This window comes from Glandiceps talaboti, chromosome 9 (assembly GCF_964340395.1).
Source record: "Glandiceps talaboti chromosome 9, keGlaTala1.1, whole genome shotgun sequence".
In the NCBI taxonomy this organism is placed as follows: Eukaryota; Metazoa; Hemichordata; class Enteropneusta; family Spengelidae; genus Glandiceps; species Glandiceps talaboti.
The window spans coordinates 14491966-14510873 of record NC_135557.1 but is presented as its reverse complement, the minus strand read 5'-3'; the positions used below and the strand labels follow the sequence as shown (position 1 = coordinate 14510873).

At 35.0% G+C, this 18908-nt stretch overlaps 1 protein-coding gene across 1 annotated transcript in view; it reads left to right on the top strand.

Moving 5' to 3' along the window:
- Window positions 1-18908, top strand: part of LOC144440087 (serine/threonine-protein kinase SIK3-like) — a 72355-nt gene that overhangs the window by 40510 nt on the left and 12937 nt on the right. Inside the window, exons 2-5 of the mRNA XM_078129344.1 lie at window positions 15112-15292; window positions 16106-16267; window positions 17126-17250; window positions 17705-17828. Coding sequence (XP_077985470.1) covers window positions 15112-15292; window positions 16106-16267; window positions 17126-17250; window positions 17705-17828 — 592 coding nt within the window. The remainder of the gene's footprint in view (window positions 1-15111; window positions 15293-16105; window positions 16268-17125; window positions 17251-17704; window positions 17829-18908) is intronic.

Sequence of the window (18908 nt, the reverse complement as noted above, 5' to 3'; positions counted from 1 at the left end):
TAGATACTAGATGACTTGTTTAAGCTGCCCTCAAGTCATAAATTGCACTAAAAGAGGCTTACAATGGTTTTAAGGAGGCAAGCTGTAGAAACTAACTGCAAATTCCCCATCCTATCACATTAGCTTAGTACGTCTTATTAACTCCTTGTGGCCATTCACAAAGGTCAGGGTGTCAGCTTAGTACACACTGGATTTTATCACCAGCCAGACAAACTAATCCTAGCATTCCGGCATCCAGGTATCGGATTCCAGGAAAACTACTCAAGGAATGTTTTCCTGTCCTTTCTAGAGTACATATATATATGTTTATATGTTTGATGCCTGGATTTAATGGCGGTGTATACCGTAGTTAATGTGTGTTTGTTTATGTATATGTATGTACCGATATGTCTGTCTGTATGTATGTATGTCTGTATGTTTGTATGTATGTATGTATGTATGTATGTATGTATGTATGTATGTATGTATGTATGTATGTATGTATGTATGTATGTATGTATGTATGTATGTATGTATGTATGTATGTATGTCTGTATGTCTGTATGTACATGTATGTATGTATGTATGTATGTATGTATGTATGTATGTATGTATGTGTGTGTGTGTGTGTATGTATGTATGTATGTATGTATGTGTGTGTATGTTTGTATGTATGTATGTATGTATGTATGTATGTATGTATGTATGTATGTATGTATGTATGTATGTATGTATGTACATGTATGTACATGTATGTATGTATGTACATGTATGTATGTATGTATGTATGTATGTATATATGTATGTATATATGTATGTATGTATGTATGTATGTATGTATGTATGTATGTATGTATGTATGTATGTATGTAATACTATATGTATGTATGTATGTATGTGTATCAATTTTTTTTACTGTGTCTAGGCTGAGAATACACGTTGTATACATATACATATACATGTGTGTGTGTCACTGTATCACTGTGTGTATGTATGTGTGTGTGATCAAAGCATATATTATGAATTATATAGAATTATAGAAAGCAATTGACAGACACATATCATAACATGTATGAATGAAATGTTGACACTTAGTAAGTTGACAGTTGTGTACAGTCATAAGATGGATGACTTGTAAAAGTACATGAATGAGGTGTTGCCATGGATACCAGTGGGTAAATAGTATGATAACAGATCTGTAAATGGATGATGGATATCAAATCTCAGCTAATACCAGTGGAAATTTGACTTCAAAGGATCCAAATCACTGCAGAGATAAAAAATAAAGAAGAAAATCTTGTATTAAACATACAATGGACAAAAACTGGCAGACGTTATAAAAAAAATGAAAATAAAAAAATTTTCTTCATACAAAGAGTTCTAGTGGAATAAGCTGAATTTTATAAGCTTTCGAGTAAATTGAAAATATTTATCGATTAAGCTATTCTAGTATAATTTGAGATATTATTCCCCAATATTTTTTTTCATTCAGCCAAGGAAAATATGAGTGACCTAAGGGGCCCTTGTCACTATGAGTTGCTAGACGAGTAGTGACAACCCTTAGGTCATGAGTATTTTGTGGCTGAATGAAGAAAAATATAGAGGAATATCATAATTATACCATCACCTGTAATTTAAAAAAACAATTATGGGAAAGTAATGGCAATTTTGAACGTTTTGACTCATATTTCAAACACAGCAGAACCAATAACGTAGACACCCGTTGTGATGTAAACGCACATTGTTATGACATACATTTACATGTAGAATGAACACTTTTACCGTCTAGTCAAGGTCCCAACGAAAGGTGTCAAGTGTGTTTGAACGTCATGATGAGCGAAGAACAAATGGCGCATGTCAGTAGTCACAAATTGACAGGCTGTCGTCATCGCTCATTAATACATTTGATACAGCTGTTTTGACCATGTTTTGACCACGGAATTTAACACGTACTGTCGTAATAATGATATGCAAATGTCCAACTCCTCCTCCAGTCTGTTTAAACTAAGATCACATGGGGACGCGATGATGTCATCATGTTTATATGAACCCTGTGGGAGGGAGCACAGAATTATGTGCAATTGTTGGGGACCTTGACTAGACGGTAAAAGTGTGTATACTGTCCGTCATGAAACTAGACTAGTAGAGCACAACATTGTATTATATTATGGACAACCAATGAACCTAAAACAGTACCCATGTAAAACCCAACAACAGATTCCTGTATACATCTCTATGTACTACGGTATCATTGCTAGGAAGAAATCAATTTTGAAATTGAGGCCTCTCTATAATTTTTACACAAATAATTACTGTATTGGTTTAATGAAATATTAATGACATTCTCATTCATATATGTCTCTGATTTGTCAGAATTTACAAAAAAAACCCAAAAAACGAGAAGTGATTATTGGAAATAATATAACCAAACGTGAACCATCTCAACATTGCAGCTGTTATCACCTCATTAGCATGCCTATGTGTAAGTTCTTAGGAAGTCCCCATGACCTTTCACCTTTGTAATGACCTGCCTCTGTTGCTAAGGATACTTACGTCAATGGCATCCATTGATCTTAATGGTAGCATATAGACTTTGTAAGATGAAGGTTCTGTGTGTTTTTATATTACCACATCCAGGGACTTCTCACCTTGTCTGCCAAAGTTAAACATAATAGCTTTCTCCAAGTACAAATATTAAATCAGGGTGTTTTTTTGTGTGATTGTAATATCGCTCTGAACATCAGAAACAATTTGTTGTTTTTGCTCATTGTATGTTTGATGAAATGCGTTTCAAGTAATTTTTTTTAGTGACCGTAATTTTGCCTTGAATATCAGAAATAATTGGGTTTTTTTCAGCTCAATTAATTTATTTTTTGTTGCTTTTATAGAACCCATATAACCATATTATATTAATATGGCATAATACACACACTTTTTCCATTCATAATTTTGTTAGGGAGCTAACGTAATTGCATGTGTAATATTTTGTCTTGGGAACACAGATTTCAAATTTAAAAATCTACAAACCGAGAAAAAAGTGTGTACTTTAACAAACATGAATTATGAGAAGAATGTCAACGTAAATAAATGTACATCTTGAATTTAATTTTATACAGAGAAAAGAAAATTAATTCTCTGTATTTGAACCAGAATTTTATCACCTTTGTAAAAGTAATGAACTTAGAATTTCTTGAACACCACGACTTGCATTCCACACACTACATGTACACATGTTTTACTATTACAGGTACTGAGAATAAGTCAACCTTCTTGTTCTATTTTGACCCTCTAGCATGCTGTAAAATGCTGATTGTAAGTACCAAGAATTGAATAAAGTTACAAATACATGGTAATTAGATTGTGCAAATTGAGTTTTATCACAAACTAAAACATCTGAACACCCCCTCACATGGACAGGTGGACTGTACATGCACTTTAGAATCCTTTCCCCCTTGATAGGCCCTCCCCATGGCGCATTTACTAGACAAGAGCACGAACATGCATATGATAATATGCAAACTACACAGTCATGTACTTTAGAACCCCTCCCCCTCCTTTTTAGCCCCCCCCCCCAGTGCATTGAGTAGACAAGAGGACTAATATGCATATAATGATATGCATACTACATACATCATTACATGTACTTTAGAACCCCTCTCCCCTCCCTGTTAGCCCCCCCCCCCCCCCCCCCCCCCCATGGTGCATTGAGTTGACAAAATTACTACATGTAAATATGATGTACTTTAGGTAATAGGATGATCCTTGGTTGATTTGTATAAACCTGGAAAAACAGGGACAAATTTCCATTATTTACGGCTACATGTACGTCCCTTTAAATAGATCATCATGGAATTTCCAATTATGAAAAATAATTTCACCTAAAATTGTAATTGTAATGTTGCTTTGATTTATAATAAACATTAATATTTGCAGAATTTATGGTTGCCTTATTAAATTATTTACCTTATGTACATTTATAATTTTTTGCAAATGCTTGCATTATAATATACTACAAATGTAAGCTTTAGGCAATTCTCGGTACCTGCAGTAGCTTTTCACGTCATGCCAGAGGGTCAAAATAGAACAAGAAGGTCGACTTATTCTTACATGTGCCCATAGTAATGCATGTGAAGTGTATGAGGAGGAAGTTGCATTGTCGACCAAGTTTCGAATGTTCATTATTTTCATGACGTGCCTAGACAGTAATATTCTATGTCGGGTACCAAAGAATTGTTTTGTGGTTGCCACTAGTTATTGTTACTTAATTATTGCTACATTTTAGGCCATGGACACATTGTTGCAACTGGCTATAGTTAAATTGCTACTTTATAATTGTTACATTTTAGCCATAGCTACATTGTTGCAACTAGTTATTAGTACATTACTTTGTGTTATTGTTTCAATTCAGGCTAGTGCTACATATATGTTATGATTTGCTAGATTTAAATACATTGTAGCAGGTCATTGCTAATGTATATTGCTACATTGTATGTGTGAGGCTGTAGCTAAATTGTCACTAATATTTGTTGCTACATTGTATGTTATCATTACATTTGGACTAAGTAGGTAAATTGCTCGAATACTTATTGCTACATTGTATGTTATTGCTACATATTAGGCTACATTGTATGTCTACATCGTTGCTACATGTACCATTCATTACTACATTTCAGGCTCTCATGGAGGATAATATGATAGATTATGTTTTAGAGTACAAAAAAATGTGTCCATAAAAGTTCACCACATACATCTATGTGTACATGCAGCTCCCAAGTATATTTGTGATACATTTAGCTGCACACATAATGCTAAATGTAAATCGTACTTGGGGGCTTCAGTTATACAGTATAACAATACATTGTAGCTTAGAATTGGATTAACACAATAAAGATAATGCCATGTCTTGTGTTTTTTGTACAGCTGCAGGCTGCTATGTTACGCTGTACTGTTTCTCTGTTGGCATGCTGTGATAATTTCATTGAAATAAAAGGGAAAGCATATCTTGTGAATATACTATGCGTAATAAGATCTTAGATGCTAAACAAGATAAAATGCATTGGGTGGTTTCATTCACTTTTTTTCAGTACAGAGCTGGCATCGATCAAAACTTACGTGTAGGTGGAAGTGATGTACAGGTCTTGATAGCGAACTTTGTTAAACGCATGGGGCAATACTTCTAATGTTATGCATAGTAGTCTAGTTCCTGACAGGGACCATATTATGTACGTTTTTGTACTACAATGTACTTCATCACTATCCCAGTCTAGTCAAAAACCGACAAAAGGCGTTAATTATGGTTCAACCCCATGGTGAGTGAAGCGCGAACGGTGTACATGTATGTCAGTAATACAAATTTATCAACGGGCTGTCATCACTGCTCATTAATATTCATTTGATACAGCTGTTTTGACAATGTTCAATGTCCAACCAGGGCTCCACCGCCAGTCCATTTAAACTAAATCACGTGGGGACGCAACAGCATACAGGTAATCATGTTTATATGAATGCTGTAGGAGGGAGCACAGAAATCTGTGCGATCATCAGGACCTTGACTAGACTGGAATAGTGATGAAGTACAGTACATTGTAGTACTGTACTTAACACGGTCCCTGTCAGGAACTAGACTATATAGATACATGTACATAGACAACTACATGTATAGTAACAATAGAAACTGTCGACAGAAAATTCCTTGCAAGGCCTGTATGTCACTTCCCCATAAGTTTGGATCAATACCAACTGTGTACTGATGCCAAAAGTGAACAAAACCAATGCAGTTTATCTCATTTGACATCCAAATTTATATTGAACAAAAGTGAATTCGCAAGGTATCCTTTCCCATCAGTTTAAGAATGCAAAAGTTGGCAGATATCTTACATAATGTGTGGGTAACAGTTTAATAGTTACAGTTTCTAATTTGTATGTGGGAGTTCAAATGAATCCAATCAGGAGTAATGTACCAGCCTACTGGGAGCCAAATAACGAAAGGCTAAGTACATTGTAAAGTCCAGGAATATCCACAGAACCACTTGAGAGAGGAAAATCACCAACTGAATTTGTTCAATGCTCTGTCTAGGAAACCCACATATTTTGGTTACCTTAGCAACCATTTCCTGGTATTTAGCCGTGTGAACATGTATGCTTCCTTCTAACGTAAGTTTGGGAAGTAAAGTGAGAGATAATGAAAAGGAGTACAGAGCACATCTGTGTCATCTTCTCCTTCAGAGAGGATCTGTATTGTTAAATAGACTTTCAGAGAAAATTAAAAGCTTGGTCATGGCATCATTGCACTAATGTAATTATTGAGTGATCTGGTTAAGTTTAGTATTGAAATGTAAAACTAGCATCTATATATCATTGTAACGTAGAAATAAAGGTGTACATGTATGTTAGGTGTACTGTTGAGATCTTTTTTTCTATAGTCTAGCCGTTGTGCCAAACTTCATATTTTCATTGAGATTTTGGAACTGGAAGGATACATTGTACAGTTGCTGAATGTTTAGCTTTGTCAGTCAGAAATGTTGTGGAATTTAAGTATTGTTATCATCATTACAAATGCAGTAGATGATGATGATGATGATGATGATGATGATGATGATGATGTGATGGTAGTGGTGGTGGTGGTGGTGGTGGTGGTGGTGGTGTGATGATGATGATGATGATGATGATGTGATGGTGATGATGATGATGATGACGATGATGATGATGATGTGATGGTGGTGGGTGGGTGGGTGGGGGGTGGTGGTGGTGGTGGTGGTGTGATGATGACGATGATGTGATGGTGGTGATGATGATGATGATGATGATGACAATGATGATGACGATGATGACAGGGATGATGATGATGACGATGATGACAACAACAATATCGATGGCGAGGACGAGGAGGTGATGGTGGTGGTGATGATGATTCGAAGATGGTGATGATAGGGGTGATGGTGATGATGATGAGGATGGTGGTGGTGATGTTTGTGATGGTGGTGATGATGATGATGAGGATGGTGGTGGTGATGAAAACTGTTGTAAGATTATAATTTGCAAACACGGTATCATGAAATAGTGATCAAAAGCTGAAAAATGAAAAAAAAAAATTTAGTTGTAAATTCTCACGTCACGATAATGATAATCCTGAACTGATTTCAGAATCGATTTATTATTAACATTTTGCTCTAGACAGGATTTACATATAATTACAGAACAAATCTTGTAAAAAATTGTGATTTAAATGTCATCTTGCTGCTTACATCAATACCCTCTACCATATAAGTGTAATGTAAATTGTTTGCTGGCGTCATTAAGAAGCTGTTCATGACTCGCGCCTTCTTGTGGGTTATTTAAATGCCAGATAGGTAAAGGTCAAAGGTTAATCTCTGTAGGAATTTTCAGTAAGTGAAAATAGAAAAATACCAGCTTTTTAATAATTCGCTATTTCTGATAGCATTTTTCAGTCAATTTTTGTCTTCAAATTTATGAATTACACATGTATAACTAAAAGCGATAATATTTGGCTAACAAATAACGTAAAACGTTGTGAAATTCAGCAAAATAATATTTTAATCATTATTTTCACAGCATTATTTCCGCTCACAAAATATCTTTAAACTTTCAATGATAGGTCATGGTATATTTTAGAATTATACCATGCATAAGCCAGGTTCAAACAAAAAATATGGAATATATTCTCTGATCGTTCCACATCACGACAATGCACATCTATGTCACGACAATGTGTGTCTATATATGGGGTGGTGGTGGGGGAGGGAGGGGGGAACTGCGGTATAATTACAGAGAAGGGAAATCTAATAAAAGTTTGTATTGGAATGTTAGTATGGAAAAGTAAAAATTAAAAAATCTACCTAACCCAGCTATTCTAAAATTGAGTGTAATCGGAACAACACAATTTTTTAGGCCGTATAGTATTGTCAGTCTACAGAATTTTAGACTTTTTGAAAACCGATATTGTCACGTACATTTTGACGCTAGTTAGGGAGATAATTGCATTGTAATTAAAAACTATCAATAAAATTTTTAAAACTACAAATATTCCCAAGATATTGAAAGATTTCATTTGAAAGGCAAAATTTTGATTTATAACCCTGTATGATTGAGTGAGTGATTGATTTGCGTGGTAGTTTCTAAGATTTTGTTTTTCTAGTAGGTGTTGGGAATGGATTTTATACGCCAGATATAATTACTTAATCTGTCATAATTAGTAATGTAACTGAAACGAGAAAGGTGAGACCAGACAAGGAAATGTCATTAAACTGATTATCATAGCATGCAGCCAGGAAATAAGTCTTTGACTTCTGTTGGTACTTTTTTCAAGAAAACTAGAAGTCAATCTCCGTTAAAACCGAGAAAAAAAATTCAGCAGTTGTTGTACAAATTTTTGATGTAGAGGTCAAAACAATTGTGAAGTTAAACTTTTTTAGAATTCAAAATGGCCACCGAATGAGACAAGAGTAAGTAGATTTTATTCTCCGATATTTGTCTTTGTTCAGCCAAGGAAAATACGAGTGATCTAAGGGGCCTTTGTCACTACGAGTCGATAGACGAGTGGTGACAACCCTTAGGTCACTAGTATTTTCTGGCTGAATGAAGAAAAATATTTGTTTTGGGAGATATGCAAGTTTGACCAAACGGCGGCCATATTGTAATTAAACATCAATTTTCACTACATAACTCAAAAACTGTAGTAGTACATAGAGATTCCGTTCAAATGTCTATAGATACATTAACTAGACAAAAATGAAGGGTTGTGGTGAAGACTACAAGAAGTTGTCACAATACCCAGAGTGGTTAGACTTACATTTGTAGAGTTTGAAGGAATTTGTTTTTCAAATTATCGTATGATAACAAATCGAACAAAATCCTGAGAATGGTAGTTGTATGACATTTAGTATTTTGTAAGTTTACGCTATTACGCTGTTTTTACTGACATTTATAAATCAGCTGCTTGCATGCCTTCTAGCTAATGTAGAATCTATGCGTGAATAGATTGAAATTCAATGTGAGGCTCATGGCAGATATCATTTGAATATATTCAACAGTATACATTTGTTTGTACCCAGATCTGGTTCACTGCGTAGTATGTCCGATGTTAACAAATATTTTTTGTGACACCATTTTTTGCTGTGAATTGTAGTCATAAAAAACTTGTAATTTTTGTGTGTCATATGACAATGGTCTCTATTAATATAGTATTAAAAAATAACAGTTTTGTTGGGAGGGTGGGGGTGGGGGGGGGGGTGGGGAGAGACCAAGAGAGAGAAAATTACAGTTAGAGTGAGTGATAGTGAGAGTTAGAGAGAGAGACAGAGAGACACACACAGGTAGAGAGAGAGAGTCAGACAGACAGACAGACAGACAGACAGACAGACAGACAGACAGGCAGACAGACAGACAGAGAGAGAGACAGACAGACAGACAGACAGAGAGACAGACAGACAGACAGGCAGGCAGACAGACAGACAGACAGAGAGATAGAGAGAGAGAGAGAGAGACAGACAGACAGACAGGCAGGTAGACAGAGAGATAGAGAGAGAGACAGACAGACAGACAGACAGACAGACAGACAGACAGACAGGAGATCTTGTAAGCAATTAGGGATTTAATGAATAAAATAACATGTAAGTTGTGGTATATATCTGATTACATATTAACAATTAAACTTCTAAGCTTCTTTAACTGATGGTGTCCTAGAATGTTTATTTAAAACAAGATCTGTATGATAGATATCCACATTGGTGTTGATTGCCATGTAAGCTTGATAAATGAAGCAGTTAAGGATATACAACTTAGAGTGTCACTCCATAGGTCAGTGGCCCAAGTTATACAAAGAAAGTATATATGTGCGTCTGCTTCAATCTGTACTATAATTGTACCGGAAATCACTTTCTCCTTTATTAACCCCAAATAGTATCAATTATCCATGCATGGAGGTCAGTTTAATTATATATTATGGTGCAGAGCAATCATGCTAACCAACACTGTGTTCTACTAAAATACATGTTTTAGATGAAAGTGTTGATGTTATTATATAACACATTCTGATTAAATATTGATAGTTCAGATTAAATCAATATAGATTTTTTATCATTCAGTTGCAAATTAGCAAGTTAATCAGTATGTATATATATATATATATATATATATATATATATATATATATATATATATATATATATATATATATATATATATATATATATATATATATATATATATATATATATATATATATATATATATATATATATATATATATATATATATATATTATATATATACATGTATATATATATATCCAGCAATCAATCAGTCAGTCAGTCAGTCAATCAGTTAATCAATTAATTGATCAATGAATTAATAAAATCTGAATGAATCCAGATTTGGTAACTCGCAGAAATTTACCTGACGTTTAGGGGTTTCACACTGCTTTAAAGTTGACTCTGGTTTTAACCTGACATAGGAAAATCCTAGTCCACTTGTAGCTCCTATATGACAATTTATGATTACTACATTGTACCATCATCTCCACTCACGTATAGGAAAAGTCCTTATTCTAGCACAGAAATTTGTGCTACCCCCGACTGTGTTCATATAAACGTGATGATGTTATCGTGTGCCCACATGATTTTAGTTTCAGACTGGAGAGGTGGAGTTCTGTTAATAAGCAATTGTCTAAAGGAACTAACCAATTGCAACTGCCTGTCAATTTGTGATGGATTACTACTGACATGCTCCATTTATCCTGGGGGGGGGGGGGGGGATAGAATAAGGACTTTCCCTATACATGAGTTGATAGTTTGTTCATTCTCATCTATTAAGTTTCAATGTAAACTGTCTCTCTAAAGTTGTTTGATAGTTTGTTCATTCTCATCTATTAAGTTTCAATGTAAACTGTCTCTCTAAAGTTGTTTGATAGTTTGTTCATTCTCATCTATTAAGTTTCAATGTAAACTGTCTCTCTAAAGTTGTTTGATAGTTTGTTCATTCTTATCTGTTAAGTTTCAATGTAAACTGTCTCTCTAAAGTTGTTTGATAGTTTGTTCATTCTCATCTATTAAGTTTCAATATAAACTGTCTCTCTAAAGTTGTTTGATAGTTTGTTCATTCTCATCTATTAAGTTTCAATGTAAACTGTCTCTCTAAAGTTGTTTGATAGTTTGTTCATTCTCATCTATTAAGTTTCAATATAAACTGTCTCTCTGAAGTTGTTTGATAGTTTGTTTATTCTCATCTATTAAGTTTCAATGTAAACTCTCTCTCTAAAGTTGTTTGATAGTTTGTTCATTCTCATCTATTAAGTTCAATATAAACTGTCTCTCTGAAGTTGTTTGATAGTTTGTACGTCAATCTAATTGACTTTATCTGAAGAAAAAAAAATGTGAACACTGCACAATGTAAGTCTGCCCAGAGTCAGGCTAAGTTAGTCAAGGTACGGTTTAAGAAGGAAGTGGATTTTATGCCAACTCAAAAACACGACTGGAAATTTGGGCCAATTCTCTTATAAACCCAGTTAATAACACAATTCTCAGTGATTGCCTGCCCATTAATTAAAGTCAGGTCTAACACAACCATGACATCAAATCATGGGTCCCAAAATCAGTTTCATAACATCAGTCAGACTAGAGTCGACTCTGGTCACGACAATGGGAATATAGTATGTGTGTCAAAACTGATGTAGTACCAGATGTAGGACAGTAAACTACGTTTGTATATATAGTACTTAACATACTGAGGTCATCATACCCTAGCTGTTTTATGACTCTTTAAGTCTGTGTGTCTACTTCAGTCTGTTGGAACTTAAGTCATAAAAAATTTAACAATTCCTGGAAATCGTTCCAGGTCGGCATAAACACATGTATTATTGTTAGAGTCCTGAGTGACTTGTCTTTTAATTGTCGTAAACCTCAGCTTCTTTTTACGGCAATGTCCAAGACGTTATTTCACAGTGTCGCGGAAGAAATAACCGCTCTGGTTTGCGAGGATGTTTGATTAACAGGATAATATGCAGTATTAGGAAGTGATTACATACATACATACATACATACATACATACATACATACATACATACATACATTGTACATACATACATACATACATACATACATACATACATACATACATACATTGTACATACATACATACATACATACATACATACATACATACATACATACATACATACATACATTGTACATACATACATACATACATACATACATACATACATACATTGTACATACATACATACATACATACATACATACATACATACATACATACATACATTGTACATACATACATACATACATACATACATACATACATTGTACATACATACATACATACATACATACATACATACATACATTGTACATACATACATACATACATACATACATACATACATACATACATACATACATACATACATACATACATACATACATTGTACATACATACATACATACATACATACATACACACATACATACATACATACATTTTCTCAAAACATGCAACAATCATTCTTAATGATAGTAGAATTATCAGTAGCTTAGGGTGTACTGATTTGAAGTGTTAGAGGAAACAAGTGTTTATGACATGCTGTACATAGTTGTTATGGCAGTGTTTTTACATAGTGATTCTACCATTTCAAGTACTCTACTACTCTTCAAGTTTCCTGATAGCAACTTAACGCGTCAATAATAACGCTAGAAAATCTATGGCTACATTGACCCTCCCACTCAGATGAAAAGGTGAAAGCAGTTGGTTGATTTATAGAATCTCTGTTATGTTGTGACGTTAATAAAATATTTTTTATAATGACGTAAAGACTATTTGTTGAGTGTGTCTACGACCTGTAAACTTATACTCTGATGTGCTATTGTACTTTTACATACGTGACTCGTCAGTCTGAGATTTTTGCAAGAGAAGTTTTAGGACCTGTGACCATCGTGGATATTAAAGGGAATTTTTATGTGTATGATAAATTACATCATCGGCTCATTTTATAAGTTATTTTTCAATACCAGGTTTGAGTTCAATCAGTTGCAAGTGTTAGTTATCAGTCAGTAGAATTCTGTGAGTATTTTGTCAATATGAAGACAAAAATACACCCCAAAAATATTTTTACTCAGGTTTTGCCCGTTTTAAGTACAGATCTCGGGAGTTATATTTGAACTCAGTGGTCCTAGGCAAAAATATTTTTGAAAATTTGTTTCCGCTATTACATGACTTCAGAAAATATGGTAGGTATAAATGTAGGTTAGGGTTTGATTTTATTTTATTTTACGTTTTTAAATTTACTTCGACCCAAAGACAAGATACTTGTGGGTCGCAATACTTCCGTAACGGTTGATGAGATGTACAAGAAGTAAATGAAGACAATTGTGTGATTCAGAAATAGACAAACACTGTGCTGTTATAGACTGAAATGACATCGTTTCTCGTTGGAATGTGATTTAAAAAAAAGTAAACCAAGATACTTTGGCAAGAAAATCTACAGGGAAATAGAAGTAAATTGTCATAATTTTACCTTTTTGCATGTAAAAAATGTTTAGGGTCTTCAGCTTAAATTAGGGTCAGTCTTGTTGTTGGAAACACACAATTTTTTTTATTTGGCCTTAGAACAAATCCAATATGGCTGCTGATGATGATCAAAATGATTTGACAAGACGTGGTGACGGACGGACAACTCATTAAAACTTGTGACAACTAGGAATTTTCAACGCTGATTTATAAACCTTCAAAGAATATAACAGGAAGAGAAACAAAACAAGAAATTTTCCCCCAAGATGTTGATATTTTTGTCACCTCTGGTTTAGCATTTCCTGTTTGCGTCAGAAACAGTAGAAGGACAATATATTTAAATAACTTGGTTTGTTGTCCGTCAATGTATATTAAAACCCTATAAATACCGGTAGGAGGATGTCAGACATTTTTAGTGTCAAAACGAAGTGTTAATTCCGTGATCATTTTAAATTTCAAAATTTCCTATCGTAAACAAATATGTAAGGGAAAGGTGTTGTTTTGTTCTGAACTTCCTCAATGAAGTGGTGTGAATACGTAATGACGTCAAAATGGCAGATTTTGATACAAACTGGAATTGTAATGGAAGGAATAGAATTATCCAAGAGGATGGTAGACTATGAGGAGTAGTTTACGAAGAACTCGGATGTTATTTTGAATTAGTTACTTTTATGTTTTATACAATATAACGTATGCCAATAAAAGGATGTACTGGGTTGTTGTAACTCTCAGCTGCAATCTCGATGGCACAAAACGCGGACGATGGACAGTTTGTTGCGACTGAAACAAGAAGCTTATTGCGCCACACCACATACATATATCCTACCACATTGCGGCCAGTGTGCCCTCTTAATGATAGCTAAATTTTGTTGTTGTGAGTCAAAATGATAAAAATTGGGATTTCTTGTGAGTCACCACATAGTAAGAGATAGGGGAACACCAAATTTTGGTGCATCACTAGAAATTGTGTGTCAGTGGGACATCAAATTGGCTTAGAAGGCACACTTGTTTCGGCGTAATTCACCCAGGAATAAAAATAGTTAGACATTTGGAAATGAAATGTAAAGTTGGAATTCTTTTATATTTATGACCGAATAAACTGAAGTTTACAGAAAAAAATAGTGTCGTCTTTATGTTTTGCAACAAAGGGATCATTTAAATTTAATGCTTGCCGTATGAAAAAATATTCTCGAATTTGTCTTGTTTGTATGTTGTTACATGTTCTGTGTAAGACACTAAAAAACGGGCGATTTGTATCATTAAAGACCATGTTGTAAAGTCATGTTTGTATGTTAATGCAAACAATCATATGCTAACAATGCACACAAAGGTATCTGTCTGGCCCAATTTTCATATAGTGCGCCCTCTAGTGGCCATTGTCGATATAATTCTATCTTTCGTTTATTACTTACACAACAAGAGTGTTCGCATGTAATCCTAGTGAATACATACAACAAATGAAATTTCAAATGAAACATTTTTAATCTAGTCTGTATGTTCTCTCTGTCTTGAACAGTCTTCTTTCCAGGCTGTTAAAATGTGGGCGGGAGTATTTCTAGTCATTAATTTATGCCTTTTCTGTTTGTTTACAGGTTGCAATTAAAATAATTGACAAGACACAGCTCGATGAAGACAATCTGAAAAAGATTTTCAGAGAAATACAGATTATGAAGCTTTTAAGGCATCCTCATATTATTCATCTTTATCAAGTGATGGAAACGGAAAGGATGATATATCTAGTAACAGAGTATGCCAGTGGAGGAGAAATTTTTGGTAAGTTGTTGCCTAGTAACAGAGTATGCCAGTGGAGGAGAAATTTTTGGTAAGTTGTTGCCAAGTAACGGTATGCCAGTGAAGGAGAAATCTGTGGTAAGTTGTTGCCAAGTAACAGTATGCCAGTGGAGGAGAGATCTTAAGTAAGTTGTTGCCAAGTAACTATGTCAGTGGAGGAGAGATCGTAAGTAAGTTGTTGCCAAGTAACTATGTCAGTGGAGGAGAGATCTTAAGTAAGTTGTTGCCTAGCAATGCAGTATACAAATGTAGGAATGGAGGAGAGATGTTTAGTAAGTTGTTGCCTAGCAATGCAGTATAGGAATAGAGGAGAGGTCTTTGGTAAGTTGTTGCCTAGCAGTGGAGCATACAAATGGAGGAGAAAGCTTAACAGAGCATGCCAGTGGAGAACTTTTAGTGAGTTGTTTGTTGCCTAGCAACTAAGTATACAGGTGAAAGAAAAATGCTCGGTAGTTAGAACAGGCAACAAAGTGTACTCAGGGAGAAGAAATATTTGGTATGTTGTTGCCTAGCAACAGACTATATGCACTAATGAAAAAGAAAGTTTTGGTAAGCTGTTGCCTAGTAACTGAGCACTAGTTTTCCAGTAGGGAACATTTATTACAAGTTGTTGCGTACTAACAAATTCCTCACAAAGGCAAAACTTCTTTTCATAGTTGCATCAATTGGAAAAGTTGTGTTAACTTGTGAGTGTGAATAAACTTGGAAATATACATTTCCGTCTGAATTATGACCCTCTCTTTTCTCTCCTCCAGCATTTCTCCTTTAATCAGTTTTTCCTTTCTCTCCTTCCAGACCACCTTGTTTCACACGGAAGAATGACGGAAAAAGAAGCACGGAAAAAATTCCGTCAAATTGTAGCAGCTGTACACTACTGTCATCATAGACTTATAGTACACAGAGATCTTAAGGCAGAAAATTTACTCTTAGATGCTAATTTAAATATTAAGATAGCAGGTGAGTGGCAGCCATTTTTTCTTTCCAAATAAGGGCGTCTCTATTGTTTTCTATGTTTGTCATTAATTTGTAATGGCAACTATGGGTCGGTCGGTCGGTTGATTTTTTTTTTAAAAATGTAAAAAAAAAAGATAATAAAATCATTTTCTTTTTGTTTCTCGGTCTTTCCTTTTCCTCCTCTCTATCTTCTTTTTATTGGATTCCTGGTAACAAGCCCTTTCCCAGCTTCTCTACACAATTATCATGTTTTCAGCCCCCCTACTTTAATATTGAACATGCTTTGTTCGTGAACAAGTGTCAACATCGCCACCATGACTGTAGATGACATCGATAGTCTAGACACTTGCTTGTTCTTGCTAGAGAGGGTGCTGTTCCACAAAGTATTATGGGCAGACACAAATAAAAAAATATATTTTATTTTGATATCGGAACTGAAAATTTGGGTTGGTCAGGTAATGAGAAATAGAAAAAATAGGGTCACTCTCATATGAATTTTTTTACTTTTCTACACTCCTCAAAGGGATTTATGTTTATCTAAAAAAACTACTAGTGCAGTGACCCCTTATACATCCTCAACTCCCAGGAAAGCATATACAGTTCATTTCAGCCTCTATAAGTGAATCGGATTAAAGCATTCACACTTCAACCTCTGTCCTGCCAGGTTCCCACTAATACAGCTGGGTTGACTGGGTCTCAGTGGTGGTTCACATCCGGCTCATGGACTTTATTCATTCAGAAACAAACGCAGCTAACCGATAGCGTACAGATTCCAAATCAGCCAAATCATGATGCCTAGTTACCAAGTAGGAATATTTATTCCCTTCATGACATCTCTTCTTTCACTTTTATTTTTTTAAGATTTTGGATTTAGTAATAAATACACACCAGGTCAACCCATGAGAACATGGTGTGGTAGTCCACCATATGCAGCTCCAGAATTATTTGAAGGCAAAGAGTACAATGGTCCAAAGGCTGATATATGGGTAAGTGGGCTGGTGTATGGGTAAGTGGGCTGGTGTATGGGTAAGTGGGCTGGTGTGTGGGTAAGTGGGCTGGTGTATGGGTAAGTGGGCTGGTGTATGGGTAAGTGGGCTGGTGTGTGGGTTGGTGGCTTGATGTATGGGTATGGTTGGTGGGCTTGTTTCTGGGGGGATAGGGCTGATGTATATAGGTAGGTGGCTTAGTGTGTAGGCGTGTTTATATATAAAAGTAAATGGGCTGATAAATGGGTAAGTGGGATATGGATGGATAGGCAGATACATTAGTAGATGGGTTAATGTACGGGTAGATGTACTGTTTCCAGTGACGTAAACCACATAAGTCATTTATAAGCATTCTAATAGAGACAGTCATTGCAGTGTTCAACAGACAATATATCCACGATAGAGTCAAATTTGTTTAGTAATACAATGTTATATTTTTGATTGTTTTCTACAGAGTTTAGGTGTGGTTCTTTATGTGTTGGTATGTGGTGCTTTGCCGTTTGATGGCAGTACGCTACAAAATCTTAGACTTCGTGTACTAGAAGGAAAATACAGAATACCATTCTTCATGTCAACGGGTAAGTGTCGCAACCTTTCCTACCCTATAAAACAATGGAATCAACCAATAAATGTACTAGTAACCTTTCCTACCCAAAATTGCAATAGAATCGAGTAATAAGTGTAGTAACCTTTCCTACCCTATATTGCAATAGAATCAACTAACAGGTCAGTGTAGCAACCTTTCCTACCCTATATTGTAATGGAATCAACCATAGGGTGTTAGTCTAGATTTAGAAATAGATCTGTCAAAATTTGTCCAGTCTTCGTTCAGAAAGTAAACATTACACAGGGGGTTCCACTCTGATACTTGATCTGTGTAACATCCTGCAATTCTTTCTTCAGAGTGTGAAATTTACAGAGGGGGTGTCACAGTGTGAGAATTTATCTATGTCAAATGCCCTGTCTTTCAGAATGTGAACATTTCTCAGAGAGTGCAATCTTCTTATTTATTCTGTGTAAACCTATTCTACCTGTTTCCAGAATGATAACAGTATACAGGGGGAGTCACTCTGATAATTCAGTATACAGGGGGAGTCACTCTGATAATTCAGTATACAGGGGGAGTCACTCTGATAATTATGTATTGTAAAATTGTTCCCCTCTTGTCTTTGAGAACGTGAACAGTATACAGGGGAGTCACTCTGATAATTCAGTATACAGGGGGAGTCACTCTGATAATTCAGTATACAGGGGGAGTCACTCTGATAATTCAGTGTACGGGGGGAGTCACTCTGATAATTATGTATTGTAAAATTGTTCTGTTTTGTCTTTGAGAACGTGAACAGTGTACAGGGATGCCTGTCTAATAATTATTTATTGTAAAATTGTTCTGTGTTTCAGAATGTGAACAGTATACAGGGGGTGCCTGTCTAATAATTTATTGTAAACTTGTTCTGTCTTTCAGAATGTGAACAGTATACAGGGGGTGCCTGTCTAATAATTATTTATTGTAAAATTGTTGTCTTTCAGAATGTGAACAGTATACAGGGGGTGTCTGTCTAATGATTATTTATTGTAAAATTGTTCTGTGTTTCAGAATGTGAACAGTATACAGGGGGTGTCTGTCTAATGATTATTTATTGTAAAATTGTTCTGTG